Source organism: Lithobates pipiens, unplaced genomic scaffold (genome assembly GCF_037356315.1).
Source record: "Lithobates pipiens isolate NorthernLeopardFrog02 unplaced genomic scaffold, aLitPip1_a1.2 Scaffold_23, whole genome shotgun sequence".
NCBI classification, from domain to species: domain Eukaryota; kingdom Metazoa; phylum Chordata; class Amphibia; order Anura; family Ranidae; genus Lithobates; species Lithobates pipiens.
The window spans coordinates 6,390,126-6,412,516 of NW_027507785.1; the positions used below are offsets into that span (position 1 = coordinate 6,390,126).

The following is a 22,391-nucleotide window of genomic DNA, read 5'->3' on the forward strand; positions in this document are numbered from 1 at the left end:
AAGTCCCAGCCCCCAGCTATTGTAATGTGCAGAGTGGAAATACACAATGGGGGGAGATTTACTAAAACTGGAGCTCACAGAATCTGGTGCAGCTGTGCATGGTAGCCAATCGGCTTCTAACTTCAGCTTGTTCAGTTACGCTTTGACATTAAAACCTGGAAGCTGATTGATTACTATACACAGCGGCGTCAGATTCTGTGTGCACCAGTTTTAGTAAATCTCCTTCCATGTATGGGGCAGTCTCTAACAGTCCCTCTGTATGGGGCAGTCTGACGGTCGCTCTTTATGGGGCAGTCTCTGACAGTCCCTCTGTATGGCTCAGTCTCTGACGGTCGCTCTTTATGGGGCAGTCTCTGACAGTCCCTCTGTATGGCTCAGTCTCTGACGGTCCCTCGGTGTGGCGCAGTCTCTGACAGTCCCTCTGTATGGCTCAGTCTCTGACGGTCCCTCGGTGTGGCGCAGTCTCTGACGGTCCCTCGGTGTGGCGCAGTCTCTGACGGTCCCTCGGTGTGGCGCAGTCTCTGACGGTCCCTCGGTGTGGCACAGTCTCTGACGGTCCCTCTGTATGGCTCAGTCTCTGACGGTCCCTCTGTATGGCTCAGTCTCTGACGGTCCCTCTGTATGGGGCAGTCTCTGACGGTCACTCTGTATGGGGCAGTCTCTGACGGTCACTCTGTATGGGGCAGTCTCTGACGGTCACTCTGTATGGGGCAGTCTCTGACGGTCCCTCTGTATGGGGCAGTCTCTGACGGTCCCTCTGTATGGGGCAGTCTCTGACGGTCCCTCGGTGTGGCTCAGTCTCTGACGGTCCCTCTGTATGGGGCAGTCTCTGACGGTCCCTCTGTATGGGGCAGTCTCTGACGGTCCCTCTGTATGGGGCAGTCTCTGACGGTCCCTCTGTATGGGGCAGTCTCTGACGGTCCCTCTGTATGGGGCAGTCTCTGACGGTCCCTCTGTATGGGGCAGTCTCTGACGGTCCCTCTGTATGGGGCAGTCTCTGACGGTCCCTCTGTATGGGGCAGTCTCTGACGGTCCCTCTGTATGGGGCAGTCTCTGACGGTCCCTCTGTATGGCGCAGTCTCTGACGGTCCCTCGGTATGGCGCAGTCTCTGACGGTCCCTTTGTATGGAGCAGTCTCTGACGGTCCCTCTGTATGGCTCAGTCTCTGACGGTCCGTCTGTATGGCTCAGTCTCTGACGGTCCGTCTGTATGGCTCAGTCTCTGACGGTCCGTCTGTATGGCTCAGTCTCTGACGGTCCGTCTGTATGGCTCAGTCTCTGACGGTCCGTCTGTATGGCTCAGTCTCTGACGGTCCGTCTGTATGGCTCAGTCTCTGACGGTCCGTCTGTATGGCTCAGTCTCTGACGGTCCGTCTGTATGGCTCAGTCTCTGACGGTCCGTCTGTATGGTGCAGTCTCTCTGGATGATGACATCTCTAACAGTCCCTGGCAATGTTTTAAGGTTGATAGTGAAGGCGGGTCTGTGGTCAGAGAGGGGTTGGTGGTGGGTTCAGGGTTCATGGTCAGGGACGTGTCTTTGGGGGGTTCAGGGTTCATGATCGGGGATGGGTATACTGTGGGTGGGTTCATGGTCAGCGACAAGTTTGTGGCGAGTTCAGGGTTCATGGTCAGGGACGGGTCTGCGGTGGGTTCAAGGTCAGGGGTGGGTCTGTGGTTGGTTCAGGGTTCATGGTCAGGGACAGGTATACAGGGGGTTCATGGTCAGGACAGGTCTCTGATGGGTTCAGTGCTCATGGTCAGGGACGGGTCTGTGGTGGGTTTATGGTCAGGACGGGTCTGTGGTGGGTTTATGGTCAGGACGGGTCTGTGGTGGGTTCAGTGCTCATGGTCAGGGACGGGTCTGTGGTGGGTTTATGGTCAGGACGGGTCTGTGGTGGGTTCAGTGCTCATGGTCAGGGACAGGTCTGTGTTGGGTTTAGGGTTCATGGTCAGGACGGGTCTGTGGTGGGTTTGGGGTTTATGGTCAGGACGGGTCTGAGGTGGGTTCAGGGTTTATGGTCAGGACGGGTCTGTGGTGGGTTTAGTGTTCATGGTCAGGGATGGGTCTGTAGTGGGTTCAGGGTTCATGGTCAGGGGCGGGTCTGTGGTGGGTTCATGGTCAGGGGCAGGTCTGTGGTGTGTTTTTAGGGTTCATGGTCAGGGACGGGTCTGTGGTGGGTTTAGTGTTCATGGTCAGGGACGGGTCTGTGGTGGGTTTAGGGTCCATGGTCAAGGGTGGGTCTGTGGTGGGTTCAGGGTTCATGGTCAGGGATAGGTCTGTGGTGGGTTTAGGGTTCATGGTCAGGGATGGGTCTGTGATGGGTTCAGGGTTTATGGTCAGGGATGGGTCTGTGGTGGGTTTAGGGTTCATGGTCAGGGATAGGTCTGTGGTGGGTTTAGGGTTCATGGTCAGGGATGGGTCTGTGATGGGTTCAGGGTTCATGGTCAGGGATGGGTCTGTGGTGGGTTTAGGGTTCATGGTCAGGGATTGGTCTGTGGTGGGTTTAGGGTTCATGGTCAGGGATGGGTCTGTGATGGGTTTAGGGTTCATGGTCAGGATGTATCTGTAGTGGGTTCATGGTCAGGGATGGGTCTGTGATGGGTTCAGGGTTCATGGTCAGGGATGGGTCTGTGGTGGGTTCAGGGATCATGGTCTGGGGCGGGTCTGTGGTGGGTTCATGATCAGGGGTGGGTCTGTGGTGGGTTCAGGGTTCATGATCATAAACGGTCTGTGTTGGGTTCGCGGTCAGGGGTGGGTCTATAGAATTCGCCTTTCTCAGTTCTCTAAAACATTCAACTTTTGTTATCTCCCAGCAAGTCAGATGACAGAAGATCGAAGCCTAAAACTCATTTGGTGACTCCGCAGAGAGATTGGTGAAAGGCGTAGTTGGAGCGCCGAGTGATTTCCATACAGAAGCGGAGTGGCGGTGTCATGTGACGGACAGGTGTGCGCTGAATCCCTCTCCTCCCATCTGACACACACGTCCCCTCGGGGCTCACTTTTCTAGGAATGCGGAGGAAAATTTTCTGCTTCAAAAATTCTGAAAATTTTTATTGAAAAAAAAGAAAAGTTGTTTAACGAGCGTGTGCGCCCTGGTGGTACATCAGTAATTATTATATGACCGACTGGCACTAATATCCCACCACTAGAACCTTTTTGTTTATTATTGAGAACATTGAAAAGATTTTTGTTTTATTGTTGTTTGTTTTTTTTATTTTTTTTTCTGAAAAGGAAAACATTTTTAAAGCACTTGCTTTTCTCCGACTGTTGTTGTAAGGAGCAGAGAGATCAGATTACACAGACTGCACAGTTACCCTCTATGGGACACAAACCCCTCCCACTGTCCCAGCAGAGGCGGGACCGTCCGAGGTGGTCATACACAGGCTCCTCCCAATCAGGGTTTTTTGTTTATTTTTTTTTTATTTTTTTAATGTTATTCTTTCATCAGCTGTTTTATCATTTTTAATTCAAAATATCAATTCAGTTTTAGTTTACAGAACTTTCATGGCTGCCGTTGTTTTAAAATCCCTTCTAGTGAAAGGAATTTCCCTTTTTTAATTTGAAATTAAAAATTGTGGGCAAATTTGCACGCTCTGTCGACATTTTTTCCAGCTTTTTTTAATGCAAAATTTTGGTGCATTTTTTTTTATGCGCGAATTGTGCATTTTTATACAGCGTTTTTGCGCTTTGCCATTTTTGTTTATTAGGCAATAGAGAAAACGATCATCTGTTGCATCGTTTGTGGCTAGGTATTTCAGCATTTTTAGCTTTTCTATCAGCTTTCATTTTTTCTTTTTTTTTTTTTTTTTTTTTTTTTTTTTTTTTATTATTATTATTATATTTATTATAATTTTTCGTTAGGATTAAGAGTTGGGGTTAGGGTTATTTATTTATTTTTATTAGGGTTATGTAATTAATACTACTAATACATGAATAAGTACATATAAAATAAATACACAAACACATAAAATCAATCATAAATAATACATTAAATTAACGAATACTAAGTAATAATAATTAAATAATTAAACCCCTAACCATTAAAAAAAATCAATAATAATGAAATAATACTAATAAACACCCAACCCCAAGCAAAAAAAAAAATACAATACTATTAATAATAATGGTATATTTTTATGCTGTATTGCTCATTTGGAAATAAAGCACCTCTGTTTTTGTTAAAAAAAAAAAAAAAAAACAATAATAATGTTATTAATAACTCTTATCTGAATGCCCAATTTGATAGCCACGATGGTGCCACATCCCGGTAAGTAGATACAAAAAGGGGAGGGGACTTTTGGAAAGGCACCACTATGACATATCTATATAAAATACAAATATAGTTTTATTAAATACAGTCTTTAGACGCTAATAAAATACACGCAACAGTAAATGCAAAGTTTGCACGGGATGATAGGATTTTCTTCATGCAAGGAAAAGCTCTAGATCCCAAACAAATCGTGGGTAACCCCATTTTTTTGGGGATCTAGAGCTTTTCCTTGCATGAAGAAAGTCCTGACCCCCCGTGCAAACTTTGCATTTACTGTTGCGTGTATTTTATTAGTGTCTTAAGACTGTATTAAATGAAATTATATTTGTATTTTATATAGATTTGTCATAGTGGTGCCTTTCCAAAAGTCCCCTCCCCTTTCTGTATCTACTTACCGGGATGTGGCACCATCGTGGCTACCAAATTGGGCATTCAGATAAGAATTATTAAATAAATACATTATTATTATTATTATTATTATTATTATTATTATTATTATTATTATTATTATTATTTTTTTTTTTTTTTTTACAAAAACAGAGGTGCTTTATTTCCAAATGAGCAATACAGCATAATAATATACAATTTTTATTAATAGTATTGTATTATTTTTTTTTTTTTGCTTGGGTTTGGGTGTTAGTATTATTTCATGATTATTGATTTTTTTTAATGGTTAGGGGGTTAATTATTTAATTATTATCACTTAGTATTCGTTTATTGAATGTATTATTTATTTATGATTGATTTCATGTATTTGTGTATTTATTCATTTATTAGTAGTAGTGCTCATAGATTTGTCATAGTGGTGCCTTTGCAAAAGTCCCCTCCCTTTTCTGTATCTACTTACTGGGATGTGGCACCATCGTGGCTACTAAATTAATATTATTATTATTTTTATTTATTTTTTTAACAAAAACAGATGTGCTTTGATTACAAATAAGCAATACAGCATAAAATATATTTTTATTATTATTATTAATAGTAATGTATTATTATTATTTTTTTTTTGGGGCTCTGTGTTTTCCATTAATAATAGTGATGATAATAATGAAATAATAAACACCCAAACCCGAACAAAAAAAATACCTTATTATTATTTTAATATTATTATTATTATTATTATTAATAGCAATGTATTTTTTTTTTGTTCGGGTGTTTATTATTTCATTATTATTATTATTATTATTAGTAGTAGTATTAAAATAAATATATATATAATTTTAAGGTTAATGGGTTAATATGTATTATTACATATTATTCATTTATTTTATTTATGATGATTTTTAGTTATTTGTTTAATTTACATTTATTCATATATTCTTCATGTATATTCATATATTATTACTATTTTATTTTTATTTTTTTTTCTTAGAAAATGGTGCTAAAAAGCACCAATCTGTCCAATTTGAGCTACAAAAAAAAAAAAAAAAAAAAACGACCAGGCGCGCACATGTTTACAGCGCGTTCCGAGTTGCCCATTTATTTAGTGAGAACCATGGAAAAGAAATCCCTGACTCTCTTCTGAAAAAAGCTCTGTAACGAATTGCATGCAGATTGGCGCACATGAAAATGCTCAAGGGCAGCGCGTTTCTCTGCGCGACGGATAGACACGCGGATTTTGCGTTCCCAGCATGCAAAGATCTGAACTAATTGTTAATGGTGCCCCCACGCGTGTGTTTTTCTCGTGCACCAAACCGCTTGGCGCTGCTGCACCGTATAAAAAGGCTCAGGGACTTCCTTTTCGTGTTTTCTTGTGCGTTGGGCCAAACCCGTTGGGTACCCCTTACATGCGATGTTTGGGAACGCGTTAAAACCACGCAATAAACGCGCCCGTGCTTATTCACACCTGTAGGTTGGAACTGGCCTTTTAGGCTCCGTTCACATCTGGGCGTTCCTGGAATTATGGCAAATCGCCGGGCGCGTTTTGTGATGCCATTATTTCCTAATGGCACCTCAAATGTGGTGCGTTTTTTTTTTTTTCTGCGGCTGTCGAACGACAAATCGCACTGCAGTCGCGGCAAATTGCATTGTGGGAAGCTTGTTGCCCCAAAAAAGGTGCAGAAGCTTCTTTTGACTGTCAAGCTTCCCACGATGCTGTTTGCTGTGCGATTTTGTCGCACGGCAAACCGATTGGGGCGCCATTAAGAAGTAATGTCATCGCAGAAGCATCCCGAGTTTTGCAGCGATTCTGGAACGCCCAGGAGTCTAACCGGAATGGTTGTCGGGGATCAATATTTGGCCCCCCTTTACAGCTAAGTATATCGGAATCGTGGGCAGAATTGTACGATTCCACTGAGAATAGTGGCAAAAGGCGCAACACGCTGACATATTTTGGTGTATGGGGGGTAACAATCGCGGTAAAATCGCGCAAATAGAATCGTGGGACGCCCATCACCCCAAAAGAAGCTTGACAGGCGTCCTGTGATTTAGCTGCGATTGTTGCTTGCTGAATTGCAGCGTGTTTGGGGTGCTATTTTAAATTGCGTGGGAAGGCACGGGCGTCCCCGCGATTTTCTGTTATTGCGAATTGCGGGCAGAATCGACTCTGCGTTTCCTGCATCGCACTGTATAGCAATCCCACTGTGCGATTTGCTGCTGATGCCCATTAAAAGTTAATCGCACCCTAAAAGCAAGATTGATTGCTGGAAATGGAGTGTGCTGCTATGAACACCCATGCCACCCGCATCCGGTGTGGCAAATAAAGGGTGCCTGCACCTTTTTTCGCACAGGTGTGGTGCAATTCGAGCCCATACAAAATGATGGACTTAAATCGCACTGCAAAGAATTGCATGTGACTTGCGAATCACGTGCGATGTGACGTATCGCATCGGTGTGAACCCAGCCTTAGTGGTGCCCCAAGAGCTGTGCGGATTTGCCCGCAAAACATGCGTCTCCAAATGCACCTGGCTCAGTGTCTAAGATTTTGGTACGTGAGCTTCTTCCCCACTTTTTTTTGTAGCGGAGGGAAGCCGCTACAAAAACGCACAAAAAAAAAATGCGCTCAGATGTGAACCTTACTGGGAGAAAAATTTAAGAAAACGAATGCGGCCGCCTCCGGTAAGCTGCAATAGGACATGTTCTTTACGGATGTAGTTTGCCTCTCCAGCCGCCACTGAACCTGGGCGGAGCCGCCTGCGTCCGACGCAGCGAAGTCTGCGGGGGCCCCGTCTAAACCTCGCAGGGAAATTCCTGTTCCTGGTTTTTGTTTCCTTCCATGAATCTCCAAATATTCCGTCAGCTGAATTTCCATACGGACAAATATTTGCAGATCCTGTCTGTGGACGGTCTGGAGCTGCGCAGGGAGGATGGGGCGGAGGGGGGCGCTTTGTGCAGAGGGGGGGCGCTGTGTGCAGAGGATGGGCAGAGGGGGGTCGCAGTGTGCAGAGGACGGGCAGAGGGGGGTCGCAGTGTGCAGAGGACGGGCAGAGGGGGGTCGCAGTGTGCAGAGGACGGGCAGAGGGGGGTCGCAGTGTGCAGAGGACGGGCAGAGGGGGGCGCTGTGTGCAGAGGGGGGCGCTGTGTGCAGGGGACAGGCAGAGGGGGGCGCTGTGTACATAGGACGGGCAGAGGGGGGCGCTGTGTGCAGGGGACGGGCAGAGGGGGGCGCTGTGTACATAGGACGGGCAGAGGGGGGCGCTGTGTACATAGGACGGGCAGAGGGGGGCGCTGTGTACAGAGGACGGGCAGAGGGGGGCGCTGTGTACAGAGGACGGGCAGAGGGGGGCGCTGTGTACAGAGGACGGGCAGAGGGGGGCGCTGTGTACAGGGGACGGGCAGAGGGGGGCGCTGTGTACAGGGGACGGGCAGAGGGGGGCGCTGTGTACAGGGGACGGGCAGAGGGGGGCGCTGTGTACAGGGGACGGGCAGAGGGGGGCGCTGTGTACAGGGGACGGGCAGAGGGGGGCGCTGTGTACAGGGGACGGGCAGAGGGGGGCGCCGTGTACAGAGGACGGGCAGAGGAGGGCGCTGTGTACAGAGGACGGGCGCCTATGGCGGGGCTCATTGTAGAAGAATGCCGAGAGATACATTGTAGCGTTTGTGTAATATTATTAGTTGCAACTTTTTATTAATTATTTCATTAATTCCGCATTCTCTAAAATGCGTTGCGGCCGTCTTTGATATATATTTTTAATCTGCATTCTCTTGTCGCCCCCGCAGTGCGTAGGACAGGCCCGTTCACGGCGCAGTAGTTTGCACGCCTTTTTTTTCCGCTCCAAGGCTCCGTGTTCCACTGGTGCGACTTGCCGTGCGACTTTGGACACATAAAGTCGCAGGACGATTGGCAGCCCGTTGATTTCAATGGCACCCGTTCCCATCTGTGCCACTTTGAAAATCGACGACATTGAAAAAGCCGCCTGCGCTACTTTTGATGCGACTTTTGATGCAGAGAGTGTAAAGTTGGATCAAAGCTGCACGCAAAGTCGCATCCCAAATCGCGTGACTTTAGGGTCGCAATAGTGGAAACGTAGACTCAAGCTTCTTCCTTTATTTTTATTGAGCGCATGTTTAGCTGCGTGTGTCACGCGTTTTGTCACCTGAAAAAATGCGCCTTGCAGCGTCTGGCGTGCCGTTCACGTATAGCACCGCAAGCGCCACATGCGTTTTTTTTTTTTTTTTTTGCTCAACCCTACAGTGTGAACGCAGCCCTAGCGCAACTTTGATCAAGTTTTAGATTCAACGCTCAATTGGGTGGGGCTCGTGGGCGGGGTTATGCAAATATCAAAATGTTTTGGATGGTTGGGTGTCGGTCTGGAGGAGTGGGTGTTTTCCGGGGCCGTCTGCATTTGCATGGTAACGCCCACATGTGCTGCTGAGCCTCCACAATTGGAGGAAGTGACTTCCGGTGAATGAAAGGGGGCGGGGCCAGGGACAGCCGGGCTGGACGTCCTCCAGCCAGGTAATGAGGCGGAGCTCTTACCTGATTGGCTGCAGCTTCTAATGCACATTGTGAGAAGCTCGCAGTGTGCAGGGAGATCAGAGGAAGCCATTTCAGTGCAGGAGAGGAATCGGTACAACTGTGCAAGACTGAGGGGGGGAGGGGATTTAGAAACATGGGGGTGACATCACTGAAGGCTGATGCCGGTTCCAAGGCTGCAGACAACAATAAGCTTGAGTGATTCCTCTTCTATGGATGAGACACGTCCGTCCGTGTGTGGTGGGCGTATCATCTGCTGAATTCCCCCTCTTGCCACAGTGCCGGGCACTCGGGGTCAAGTTGATTTCCATACGGGAAAATGTTACTTTAAGAGTATTTCTGAGGCCAAAACTCTATTTATTTTTCCGTTTTGGATGGAGCGAGGAAGGTTGTCAGCTGACCATTGTCGCCGGGAACGTGAAACAATGGGAAATCCCAAAATGTTACAGTTGTCACCAGAACAGGAAACGGAGGGAAATGTTTTTCCTGGGTGACCACTAAGAGGGGATTTCCTTTCACTTCCTGCTGTGTCTCCAGGGTGGAAAAAAACAAAATCTTCCCAACGTGATGCAAAAAAAAAAAATGCGTCATGCAATGTATCAGGACAAAACCTTTATTTATAAAAAGATCATTAAAGCGGAGATCCACCCAAAAGGGGAATCTCGGCTTATGTGTGCAAAGCCTTCCAGTCCTGGCGGAGCCTTCCCATCCAGGTAGAACCTTCCAGTTCAGGCAGAGCCTTTCAGTCCAGGCAGAGCCTAACAGAGCCTTTCAGTCCTGGCAGAGCCTTTCAGTCCTGGCAGAGCCTTTCAGTCCTGGCAGAGCCTTTCAGTCCTGGCAGAGCCTTTCAGTCCTGGCAGAGCCTTTCAGTCCTGGCAGAGCCTTTCAGTCCTGGCAGAGCCTTTCATTCCAAGCAGAGCCTTTTAGTCCAGGCAGAACCTAGCAGAGCCTTCCAGTCCAGACGGAGCCTTCCAGTCTTGGCAGAGCCTTCCAGTCCAGGCTGAGCTTTCCAGTCCAGGCTGAGCTTTCCAGTCCAGGCTGAGCCTTCCAGTCCAGGCTGAGCCTTCCAGTCCAGGCAGAGCCTTCCAGTCCAGGCAGAGCCTAGCAGAGCCTTTCAGTCCTGGCAGAGCCTTTCTGTCCAGGCAGAGCCTAACAGAGCCTTTCAGTCCTGGCAGAGCCTTTCAGTCCTGGCAGAGCCTTTCAGTCCTGGCAGAGCCTTTCATTCCAGGCAGAGCCTTTCAGTCCAGGCAGAGCCTTTTAGACCAGGCAGAACCTAGCAGAGCCTTCCAGTCTTGGCAGAGCCTTCCAGTCTTGGCAGAGCCTTCCAGTCTTGGCAGAGCCTTCCAGTCCAAGCGGAGCCTTCCAGTCCAGGCTGAGCCTTCCAGTCCAGGCTGAGCCTTCCAGTCCAGGCAGAGCCTAGCAGAGCCTTTCAGTCCTGCCGGAGCCTTTTAGTCCAGGCAGAACCTAGCAGAGCCTTCCAGTCCAGACGGAGCCTTCCAGTCCTGGCGGAGCCTTTTATTCCCGGTGGAGCCTTTCATTCCTGGCGAAGCCCTTCGCCACATTTTCTCATTAGCTATGCGCACATATGTGCAGGGGAGGGCACTTCGTCACTCTGCTCTCTGCCTCCTATCAGCATGCTCGATGTTCTGATTGGCTGCTTGTGCTGCTTGTTCCTCCCCAGACTGAGCTCTGCTGAACAGAGACTGTAAGAGGCTAATAAAAGGTCACATAAAAAATAAAAAAAAATGCAATATTGTATCAGGGATTAGAGAGTTGCATTCATTTGTATCTATTCAGTCTGCCCTGTTCTTATAAGACGGCTGCTGAGATAAAAGTAATCAGTCACATGACTAATTCTGAATTTGCTGTTATGGGTGGGAAGGCCGGTGTCGGGTTTTTAGGCGGACTTTGCATCACATGTGTGCAGGAAGTGCGGTGACAGGAATCCGCGGGCCTTTCCTCTGCTCCGGGGGTTGGGAAATCAGGAGGATGGCGAGGAAAAAAGAACAATTTATGAGTCAGTCCAAAGTCAATTGTCAAAATACATTTTATATATGTGTGTGTGTGTGTGTATATCTATGTGTGTGTGTGTGTGTGTGTGTGTGTGTGTGTATATCTATGTGTGTGTGTGTGTGTGTGTGTGTGTGTGTGTGTATATGTATGTATGTGTGTATGTGTGTATATATATATATATATATATATATATATATATATAATAAAAACAAATTTTAATATATAAAATACATTTTATATATATATATATATATATATATATATATATATATATATATATATATATATATATATATATATATATATATATAATGTGTGTGTGTGTGTGTGTGTGTATGCATATATATATATATATATATATATATATATATATATATATATATATATATATATATATATATATATATAATTTATATAAAAAAATGAATTTTTATATTTAAAAAATATTTATCACAGTGCATATACATATAGTTTATTCTTTATATACATTTTATTTTCATTACACACCTTATTTTAGACCCTGTGATGTCACAGTGATGTCATTACTGGGTCTCTGTGCTTCTCTATGCAATGCAGGCAGATCATGGCTGGTAGGAGGGGCCAGCGGGGGGGGGATTTATATTGCTTTCTGTAAACATCACAGCCCCCCCCCCCCCCTCTCAGGAGCCATCATCTTGATGCAAGCATTTTGAGGAGTTATGCAAATATCATAATGCCTTGATAGGTGGGCTTTTCGAGGCAGGCTGCGTTTGCATAGGTAACACCCACTTGTGATCCTGAGCCTCCATGATTGATAGATCTGGATGCCAATGAATGAAAAAGGGCGCGGGCCAGATATGGTCAGGCTGGGGAGGAAAGAGCTAGATGACGTTGGTTGTCCTCCAGCCAGGAAATGAGGCAGGCTTTATCTTCTAATGCACATGGTGAGAAGCTCACAGTGTGCGGTGAAATCGGAGGAAGCCATTTCAGTCCAGGAGAGGAGCTGTTACAGCTGGAGGTTGGATGTATTGAATTCCTGTTACAATGTTTCTCTTTGTATCTCTGTGTAATCAGTGAAGGTTTCTTCCCTCTGATGATCATAGTGTGACCTTCAGAGGATGGAAGCTCTTTCTATTCCCGTAGCCGCCTCTGTGTACAGAAAACATATTTGTTGTGGGTCATGCGGACGCTCCCTGAATCACGGAGTGCTTCCCACATCACCGGGTGAATGGTGCAGCTGACAAACCTGACCAGACTGGAAATCCCCAGAGCCAGCGGATGTCCGCTCTCACCTGGAGCTCAAGTGACATCCCCCCGCCCCGGGACAAGGCAGAGCCAACCTGGACAGGTGCCTCCAGGCTAGAACTGTCTGTACTGTGTTCTGGGTAAAAAGCACCTGTCCTAAGAGGTCCTCAGTATGGTCCTATCCTAAGAGGTCCTCTGTGTGCTCCTGTCCTAAGAGGTCCTCAGTGTGGTCCTGTCCTAAGAGGTCCTCTGTGTGCTCCTGTCCTAAGAGGTCCTCAGTGTGCTCCCGTGCTAAGAGGTCCTCAGTGTGGTCCTATCCTAAGAGGTCCTCAGTATGGTCCTGTCCTAAGAGGTCCTCTGTGTGCTCCTGTCCTAAGAGGTCCTCTGTGTGCTCCTGTCCTAAGAGGTCCTCAGTGTGCTCCCGTGCTAAGAGGTCCTCAGTGTGGTCCCGTGCCAAGAGGTCCTCAGTGTGGTCCCGTGCCAAGAGGTCCTCAGTGTGGTCCCGTGCTAAGAGGTCCTCAGTGTGGTCCCGTGCTAAGAGGTCCTCAGTGTGGTCCTGTCCTAAGAGGTCCTCAGTGTGGTCCTGTCCTAAGAGGTCCTCAGTGTGGTCCTATCCTAAGAGGTCCTCAGTGTGGTCCTGTCCTAAGAGGTCCTCAGTGTGGTCCTATCCTAAGAGGTCCTCAGTGTGGTCCTGTCCTAAGAGGTCCTCAGTGTGGTCCTATCCTAAGAGGTCCTCTGTGTGCTCCTGTCCTAAGAGGTCCTCTGTGTGCTCCTGTCCTAAGAGGTCCTCTGTGTGCTCCTGTCCTAAGAGGTCCTCAGTGTGCTCCTGTGCTAAGAGGTTCTCAGTGTGGTCCTATCCTAAGAGGTCCTCTGTGTGCTCCTGTCCTAAGAGGTCCTCAGTGTGCTCCTGTGCTAAGAGGTCCTCAGTGTGCTCCTGTCCTAAGAGGTCCTCAGTGTGCTCCTGTCCTAAGAGGTCCTCAGTGTGGTCCTGTCCTAAGAGGTCCTCAGTGTGGTCCTGTCCTAAGAGGTCCTCAGTATGGTCCTGTCCTAAGAGGTCCTCAGTATGGTCCTATCCTAAGAGGTCCTCTGTGTGCTCCTGTCCTAAGAGGTCCTCTGTGTGCTCCTGTCCTAAGAAGTCCTCAGTGTGCTCCCGTGCTAAGAGGTCCTCAGTGTGGTCCCGTGCTAAGAGGTCCTCAGTGTGGTCCCGTGCCAAGAGGTCCTCAGTGTGGTCCCGTGCCAAGAGGTCCTCAGTGTGGTCCCGTGCTAAGAGGTCCTCAGTGTGGTCCCGTCCTAAGAGGTCCTCAGTGTGGTCCTGTCCTAAGAGGTCCTCAGTGTGGTCCTGTCCTAAGAGGTCCTCAGTGTGGTCCTGTCCTAAGAGGTCCTCAGTGTGGTCCTATCCTAAGAGGTCCTCAGTGTGGTCCTGTCCTAAGAGGTCCTCAGTGTGGTCCTATCCTAAGAGGTCCTCTGTGTGCTCCTGTCCTAAGAGGTCCTCTGTGTGCTCCTGTCCTAAGAGGTCCTCTGTGTGCTCCTGTCCTAAGAGGTCCTCTGTGTGCTCCTGTCCTAAGAGGTCCTCTGTGTGCTCCTGTCCTAAGAGGTCCTCTGTGTGCTCCTGTCCTAAGAGGTCCTCTGTGTGCTCCTGTCCTAAGAGGTCCTCTGTGTGCTCCTGTCCTAAGAGGTCCTCAGTGTGCTCCTGTGCTAAGAGGTTCTCAGTGTGGTCCTATCCTAAGAGGTCCTCTGTGTGCTCCTGTCCTAAGAGGTCCTCTGTGTGCTCCTGTCCTAAGAGGTCCTCAGTGTGCTCCTGTGCTAAGAGGTTCTCAGTGTGGTCCTATCCTAAGAGGTCCTCTGTGTGCTCCTGTCCTAAGAGGTCCTCAGTGTGCTCCTGTGCTAAGAGGTTCTCAGTGTGGTCCTGTCCTAAGAGGTCCTCAGTGTGGTCCCGTGCTAAGAGGTCCTCAGTGTGGTCCCGTGCTAAGAGGTCCTCAGTGTGGTCCCGTGCTAAGAGGTCCTCAGTGTGGTCCCGTGCTAAGAGGTCCTCAGTGTGGTCCCGTGCTAAGAGGTCCTCAGTGTGGTCCTGTGCTAAGAGGTCCTCAGTGTGGTCTCGTGCTAAGAGGTCCTCAGTGTGGTCCCGTGCTAAGAGGTCCTCAGTGTGGTCCCGTGCTAAGAGGTCCTCAGTGTGGTCCCGTGCTAAGAGGTCCTCAGTGTGGTCCCGTGCTAAGAGGTCCTCAGTGTGGTCCCGTGCTAAGAGGTCCTCAGTGTGGTCCCGTGCTAAGAGGTCCTCAGTGTGGTCCCGTGCTAAGAGGTCCTCAGTGTGGTCCCGTGCTAAGAGGTCCTCAGTGTGGTCCCGTGCTAAGAGGTCCTCAGTGTGGTCCCGTGCTAAGAGGTCCTCAGTGTGGTCCCGTGCTAAGAGGTCCTCAGTGTGGTCCCGTGCTAAGAGGTCCTCAGTGTGGTCCCGTGCTAAGAGGTCCTCAGTGTGGTCCCGTGCTAAGAGGTCCTCAGTGTGGTCCCGTGCTAAGAGGTCCTCAGTGTGGTCCCGTGCTAAGAGGTCCTCAGTGTGGTCCCGTGCTAAGAGGTCCTCAGTGTGGTCCCGTGCTAAGAGAGGTCCTCAGTGTGGTCCCGTGCTAAGAGAGGTCCTCAGTGTGGTCCCGTGCTAAGAGGTCCTCAGTGTGGTCCCGTGCTAAGAGGTCCTCAGTGTGGTCCCGTGCTAAGAGGTCCTCAGTGTGGTCCCGTGCTAAGAGGTCCTCAGTGTGGTCCCGTGCTAAGAGGTCCTCAGTGTGGTCCCGTGCTAAGAGGTTCTCAGTTTGGTCCCGTGCTAAGAGGTCCTCAGTGTGCTTCTGTCCTGAGAGGTCCTCAGTGTGGTCCCGTCCCGAGCGGTCCTCAGTGTGATCCCGTCCCGAGAGGTCCTCAGTGTGATCCCGTCCCGAGAGGTCCTCAGTGTGATCCCGTCCCGAGAGGTCCTCAGTGTGGTCCCGTCCCGAGAGGTCCTCAGTGTGGTCCCGTCCCGAGAGGTCCTCAGTGTGGTCCCGTCCCGAGAGGTCCTCAGTGTGGTCCCGTCCCGAGAGGTCCTCAGTGTGGTCCCGTCCCGAGAGGTCCTCCAGTGTGGTCCCGCCACGAGAGGTCCTCCAGTGTGCTCCCGTCCTGAGAGGTCCTCCAGTGTGCTCCGGTCCCGAGAGGTCCTCCAGTGTGCTCCGGTCCCGAGAGGTGCTCAGTGTGGCCCTGTTCCGAGAGGTTCTCAGTGTGGCCCTGTCCCGAGAGGTTCTCAGTCTGGTCCTGTCCTTGGGAGTCCTCGGTCTGGTCCTGTCCTAGGGAGTCCTCGGTCTGGTCCTGTCCTAGGGAGTCCTCGGTCTGGTCCTGTCCTAGGGAGTCCTCGGTCTGGTCCTGTCCTAGGGAGTCCTCGGTCTGGTCCTGTCCTAGGGAGTCCTCGGTCTGGTCCTGTCCTAGGGAGTCCTCGGTCTGGTCCGGTCCTGAGAAGTCCTCGGTCTGGTCCGGTCCTGGGAAGTCCTCGGTCTGGTCCGGTCCTGGGAAGTCCTCGGTCTGGTCCGGTCCTGGGATGTCCTCGGTCTGGTCCGGTCCTGGGATGTCCTCGGTCTGGTCCGGTCCTGGGAAGTCCTCGGTCTGGTCCTGTCCTGGGAAGTCCTCGGTCTGGTCCTGTCCTGGGAAGTCCTCGGTCTGGTCCTGTCCTGGGACGTCCTCGGTCTGGTCCTGGGAAGTCCTCAGTCTGGTCCTGTCCTTTGATGTCCTCAGTCTGGCCCTGGTCCTTCCTCAGTCTGGCCCTTGTCCTGGGAAGTCCTCGGTCTGGTCCGGTCCTGGGAAGTCCTCGGTCTGGTCCTGTCCTTTGATGTCCTCAGTCTGGCCCTGGTCCTTCCTCAGTCTGGCCCTTGTCCTGGGAAGTCCTCGGTCTGGTCCGGTCCTGGGAAGTCCTCGGTCTGGTCCTGTCCTTTGATGTCCTCAGTCTGGCCCTGGTCCTTCCTCAGTCTGGCCCTTGTCCTGGGAAGTCCTCAGTCTGGTCCTGTCCTGGGAAGAGAAGTCCTCATTCTAGTCCTGTGCTGAGAACTGCAGCCTCTTGTCATGTGGTTCCTTGCTATGCATCCACTCCAGTCAAACGTGAAACAAAAACACTCACATATGTATTGAATGACCTAAAATCATCTTCCCACAATTTTCATGTCATCTAACATGTTTCAGGCACTGGGGGCTGAAGAGGGGTTCAGGCAGCTTACATTGGGGGGGCTGGACACGATCAGCTTGCCTAGTCCGGCGAGCAGGCAGGTGACACAGGAAGCATAAAATCACTAGCGGAGTCCCCTCTTGGCTGTGTCCCCGCTTTGAACAACGAGGATATTTCAATAAAATGAGCTTAACAAATCTTTTTTTGTTGTTTTTATTTTTCTGCAGATTTCAGAAACATGTCCACACGTACCGTATCCTGCCGGACGAGGAGGACTATCTGGCCGTACAGGTACTGAATCTGCCGAGAGGGTGCTTCTAGGGGGTCACAGTCCAGCAATACCCAGAACAGGCTTCTATTGCATGCGGGGGGCCGGGGGGATGTCTCATACCTGTGGCCGAAGCAGTGGGCGCACACAGGAGCAAAAATTCAAATCTTCCTGCATGCACCTGACAGGAGCCCGGCACGGCGTCCCGGAGGTTGAGGATTTCTAATGTGGTAACAAAAGTTCTCTTATGTAACCATTTTTCAGCTTCACTTCCGCAGAGGCCGGATTGTGTCACAAGGAAATGCTCAGCTTTAGACGAGAAGGGGGGGGGTCATACATATTTATGTTTATTATGTCATTTTCTATCCTGCCTGCAGGGGGAGCTCTGGTCTCCTTTTCTACATGTTTTTCCCTGCCTTCCCATTTCCTTGCTAAAAAAAAATCCTGCAGAGCTCATGTCTTCCCAGATGATAGAGAGCCAATCAGAGTGCATTCCTGATCAGGAGGACCAATCGGATTAATTCCTGATCACGTGACCCCTGTATAGATATTATATAATGATCACCTGCAGGCTGAAGGCACCAATGGAAAAAATAAAAGCCTGAAGATCATTACTGCCACCTTCAGGCTGCACTGATCATGTGCACTGCTATATGTTTAATGGTGTCTGTAGATCACAGCATTTACAGCAGACCTACCATAATTATAACATGTACTCCCTACTGAGATCCCCTCCCCACCCCACCCAACCCCATCCACAGACCCCAAAAACAAAACCCTTACAAAGGAATTTAAACAGTCAAGCTATAATTAGTGTGGCTCTGGTTCTGTACAGGGATGGCAGAAACCATTCATAATGGGTACAGCGGGTGTACAGACCCGGGAACTCAGCACAGGGATCTTGGGAACCCCTCATAATGGGCACAGCGGGTGTACAGACCCGGGAACTCAGCACAGGGATGATGGAAACCCCTCATAATGGGCACAGCAGGTGTACAGACCTGGGAACTCAGCACAGGGATGGTGAGAACCCCTCATAATGGGCACAGCAGATGTACAGACCCGGGAACTCAGCACAGGGATGGTGAGAACCCCTCATAATGGGCACAGCAGATATACAGACCCGGGAACTCCTCATAATGGGCACAGCAGGTGTAGAGACCCGGGAACTCAGCGCAGGGATGGTGGGAACCCCTCATAATGGGTACAGTGGGTGTACAGACCTGGGAACTCAGCGCAGGGATGATGGAAACCCCTCATAATGGGCACAGCAGGTGTACAGACCCGGGAACTCAGCACAGAGATGGTGGGAACCCCTCATAATGGGCACAGCGGGCATAGAGACCCGGGAACTCAGCACAGGGATAGTGGGAACCCCTCATAGTGGGAACAGCAGGTGTACAGACCCGGGAACTCAGCACAGGGATGGTGGGAACCCCTCATAATGGGCACAGCAGGTGTACAGACCCAGGAACTCAGCACAGAGATGGTGGGAACCCCTCATAATGGGCACAGCGGGCATAGAGACCCGGGAACTCAGCACAGGGATGGTGGGAACCCCTCATAATGGGCACAGCAGGTGTACAGACCCGGGAACTCAGCACAGAGATGGTGGGAACCCCTCATAATGGGCACAGCGGGCATAGAGACCCGGGAACTCAGCACAGGGATAGTGGGAACCCCTCATAGTGGGAACAGCGGGTGTACAGACCCGGGAACTCAGCACAGGGATGGTGGGAACCCCTCATAATGGGCACAGCAGGTGTACAGACCCAGGAACTCGGCACAGAGATGGTGGGAACCCCTCATAATGGGCACAGCGGGCATAGAGACCCGGGAACTCAGCACAGGGATGGTGGGAACCCCTCATAATGGGCACAGCAGGAGTACAGACCCGGGAACTCAGCACAGGGATGGTGGGAACCTCTCATAATGGGCACAGCGGGTGTACAGACCTGGGAACTCAGCACAGGAATCCCTGATAATGAGGATATGGAACGTTGGGGTGGAGAAGACCTCTCTGTATTCATCTGATCTCGGAGAGAAGGATGCTATCCTGTCTTTCAGTGTGGTGTCGGTGAATGTAGGTGCAGGGGTCGGATCTTGGCCTCCGGCTCGCTGGGACAGCTGCCCTTTGCACGGTGATCTCTACCGAAACATCAGTCTAGACAGCCGGGCAGCTGAGCAAACAGGTGTCATGTCCGCTGTCATCGCCTGCTGGGCTCGGTGACATCTCAGACAGCTGCAGAGAGACAAGATGAGACCTGCATTGGATCCAGATCCCCCCCCCAGGGGGCGCCACCTCTTCCCTACCACCATCACACCCAAAGGGGTTTTCAAATAGATCTGCCAAGACTGTGGATTGAATTTTAGGTTTCTTTGATGTTTTGGGTGGAGTAGGGGCGGGTAAAACCCTTCTTCGTTTGTTTTTTTGCTCCCTGGGTTCCATTGGGGTGATCTCTCTGCACTTTCTGTCCTGAAGACACAACAGGAAGTGAGGGATGTCCTCTGGTACACGGGTGTCACCTATTGGAAGATTTTCCTCCATTTCCTGTTCTGGTGACAACTGTAGCATTTTGTGTTCCCATCTCCCGCTGTACCTCCAGACCTCTTGCATGCAAGTGCTCATGGGCCCCGGATTGTGTGCCGGCCTCAATCACAGAACAAAGTTTGGGGCTGAATGTTATCTGAATGGCCAGGTGGAGGGGGGGTTGGGGGGGGGGGCGGAGACGTGACTGTAGCATTGGGGTCTATGAGACCCGCCACACATGAACACCCGATTGTCGGATATTCCAACAGCAAGATCTCCACCATCGTTCCTGACTCTGCTCCTGCACGCCTGGGAGATTTCTGGTTATATATATATATATCAGTTTTGGGTTGAATGAACTTATCCTGCCTTCTAGTCAATCTTCCATTCACATACGCAGCCCATCCCTGATCCCCCACCCCGTATCTCCTCTCTCCACAGACATCTCTGGGGGTTCAGGTTCGAAGGTTCAAGACGTTGGGGGACCTGATTGCACTCTACCTGCAGCCCAACCAGGGGATGGTGTGTACCCTGCTGTACCCCGTGGAGAGGGAGAAAGACGTCATAGAGGACAGAGACTATTCTGGTGAGTATCCCTCCATTCCCCTCTCCCCCCCCCATCCCTCCATTCCCCTCTCCCCCCCATCCCTATCCCTCCATTCCCCTCTCCCCCCCATCCCTATCCCTCCATTCCCCTCTCCCCCCCCATCCCTCCATTCCCCTCTCCCCCCCCATCCCTATCCCTCCATTCACCTCTCCCCCCCATCCCTATCCCTCCATCCCCCTCCCCCATCCCTATCCCTCCATCCCCCTCCCCCCATCCCTATCCCTCCATTCCCCCCTCCCCCCATCCCTATCCCTCCATTCCCCTCTCCCCCCATCCTTATCCCTCCATTTCCCCCCCCCCCAATTCCTATCCCTCCATTCTCCTCTCTCTCCCCCCCATCCCTATCCCTCCATCCTCCCATCCCTATCCCTCCATTCCTATCCCTCCATCCTCCCATCCCTATCCCTCCATTCCTATCCCTCCATTCCTCTCTCCCCCCATCCCTATCCCTCAATTCCTCTCTCTCCCCCCGCCCCCCATCCCTATCCCTCAATTCCTCTCTCTTCCCCCTCCCCCATCCCTATCCCTCCATTCCCCTCCCCCCCATCCCTCCATTCCCCTCTTCCCCCCATCCCTCCATTCCCCTCTTCCCCCCCATCCCTCCATTCCCCCATCCCTATCCTTCCATTCCCCTTTCCCCCCCATCCTTATCCCTCCATTTCTCCCCCCAATCCCTATCCCTCCATTCTCCTCTCTCTCCCCCCCCATCCCTATCCCTCCATCCTCCCATCCCTATCCCTCCATTCCTCTCTCCCCCCATCCCTATCCCTCCATCCCTATCCCTCAATCCCTATCCCTCCATTCCTCTCTCTCCCTCCCCATCCCTATCCCTCCATTACCATCTCTCCATTCCCTCTCTCCCCCCATCCCTATCCCTCCATTCCCTTCCCCTCTCCCCCATCCCTATCCCTCCATTCCCCTTTATTCTATCTTTTCATCTATGTGATGTGAATGTACAATGTATATGTAAAGCACTGTGTAAATTGATGGCGCTATATATGTACCTTTTAAATAAAAAAATAAATGTGACAACACTGAAGAAATGGCACTTTGCTACAATGTAAAGTAGTGAGTGTACAGCTTGTATAACAGTGTAAATTTCCCGTCCCCTCAAAATAACTCAACACACAGCCATTAATGTCTAAACTGCTGACAACAAAAGTGAGTACACCCCTAAGTGAAAATGTCCAAATTTGGCCTAAAGTGTCAATATTTTGTGTGGCCACCATTATTTTCCAGCACTGCCTTCACCCTCTTGGCAATGGAGGTCACCAGAGCTTCACAGGTCACCACTGGAGTCCTCTTCCCCTCCTCCATGACTACATCACAGAGCTGGTGGATGTTGGAGACCTTGCGCTCCTCCACCTTCCGTTTGAGGATGTCCCACAGATGATCAATAGGGTTTAGGTCTGGAGACATGCTTGGCCAGTCCATCACCTTTATCCTCAGCTTCTTTAGCAAGGCAGTGGTCATCTTGGAGGTGTGTTTGGGGTGGTTATCATGTTGGAATACTGCCCTGCGGCCCAGTCTCTGAAGGGAGGGGATCATGCTCTGCTTCAGTATGTCACAGTACATGTTGGCATTCATGGTCCCCTCAATGATCTGTAGCCCCCCAGTGCTGGCAGCACTCATGCAGCCCCAGACCATGACACCCCCACCACCATGCCTGACTGTAGACAAGACACTCTTGTCTTTGTCCTCCTCACCTAGTTGCCCCCACACACGCTTGTCACCATCTGACACCAAATACGTTTATCTTGGTCTCATCAGACCACAGGACATGGTTCCAGTAATCCATCTCCTTAGTCTGCTTGTCTTCAGAAAACTGTTTGTGGTCTTTCTTGTGCATCATCTTTAGAAGAGGCTTCCTTCTGGGATGACAGACATGCAGACCAATTTGATGCAGGGTGCGGTGTATGGTCTGAGCACTGACAGGCTGACCCCCCACCCCTACAACCTCTGCAGTAATGCTGGCAGCACTCATACGTCTATTTCCCAAAGACAACCTCTGGATATGACGCTGAGCACGTGACCTCAACTTCTTTGGTGGACCATGGCGAGGCCTGTTCTGAGGGGGAACCTGTCCTGTTATACCGCTGTATGGTCTTGGCCACCGTGCTGCAGCTCAGTTTCAGGGCCTTGGCAATCTTCTTACAGCCTAGGCCATCTTTATGTAGAGCAACAATTCTTTTTGTTCAGATCCTCAGAGAGTTCTTTGCCATGAGGTGCCATGTTGAACTTCCAGTGACCAGTATGAGAGAGTGAGAGCGATAACACCAAATTTAATACACCTGCTTCCCATTCACACCTGAGACCTTGTAACGCTAAGCCCTTGTACACACGGTCGGACATTCTGACAACCAAATCTGTTGGATTTTGTCCAACGGATTTTGTCCGAAACT

At 50.2% G+C, this 22,391-nt stretch overlaps 1 protein-coding gene across 1 annotated transcript in view; it reads left to right on the forward strand.

Annotated features, from left to right (window-relative positions):
• The window catches only part of INPPL1 (inositol polyphosphate phosphatase like 1), a gene marked incomplete at its 3' end in the record, with an annotated part of 86,194 nt that overhangs the window by 32,649 nt on the left and 31,154 nt on the right, over nucleotides 1-22,391 (forward strand). Inside the window, 2 exon segments of the mRNA XM_077450841.1 lie at nucleotides 16,812-16,875; nucleotides 19,824-19,968. Of these exon segments, the coding sequence (XP_077306967.1) occupies nucleotides 16,812-16,875; nucleotides 19,824-19,968 (209 nt within the window).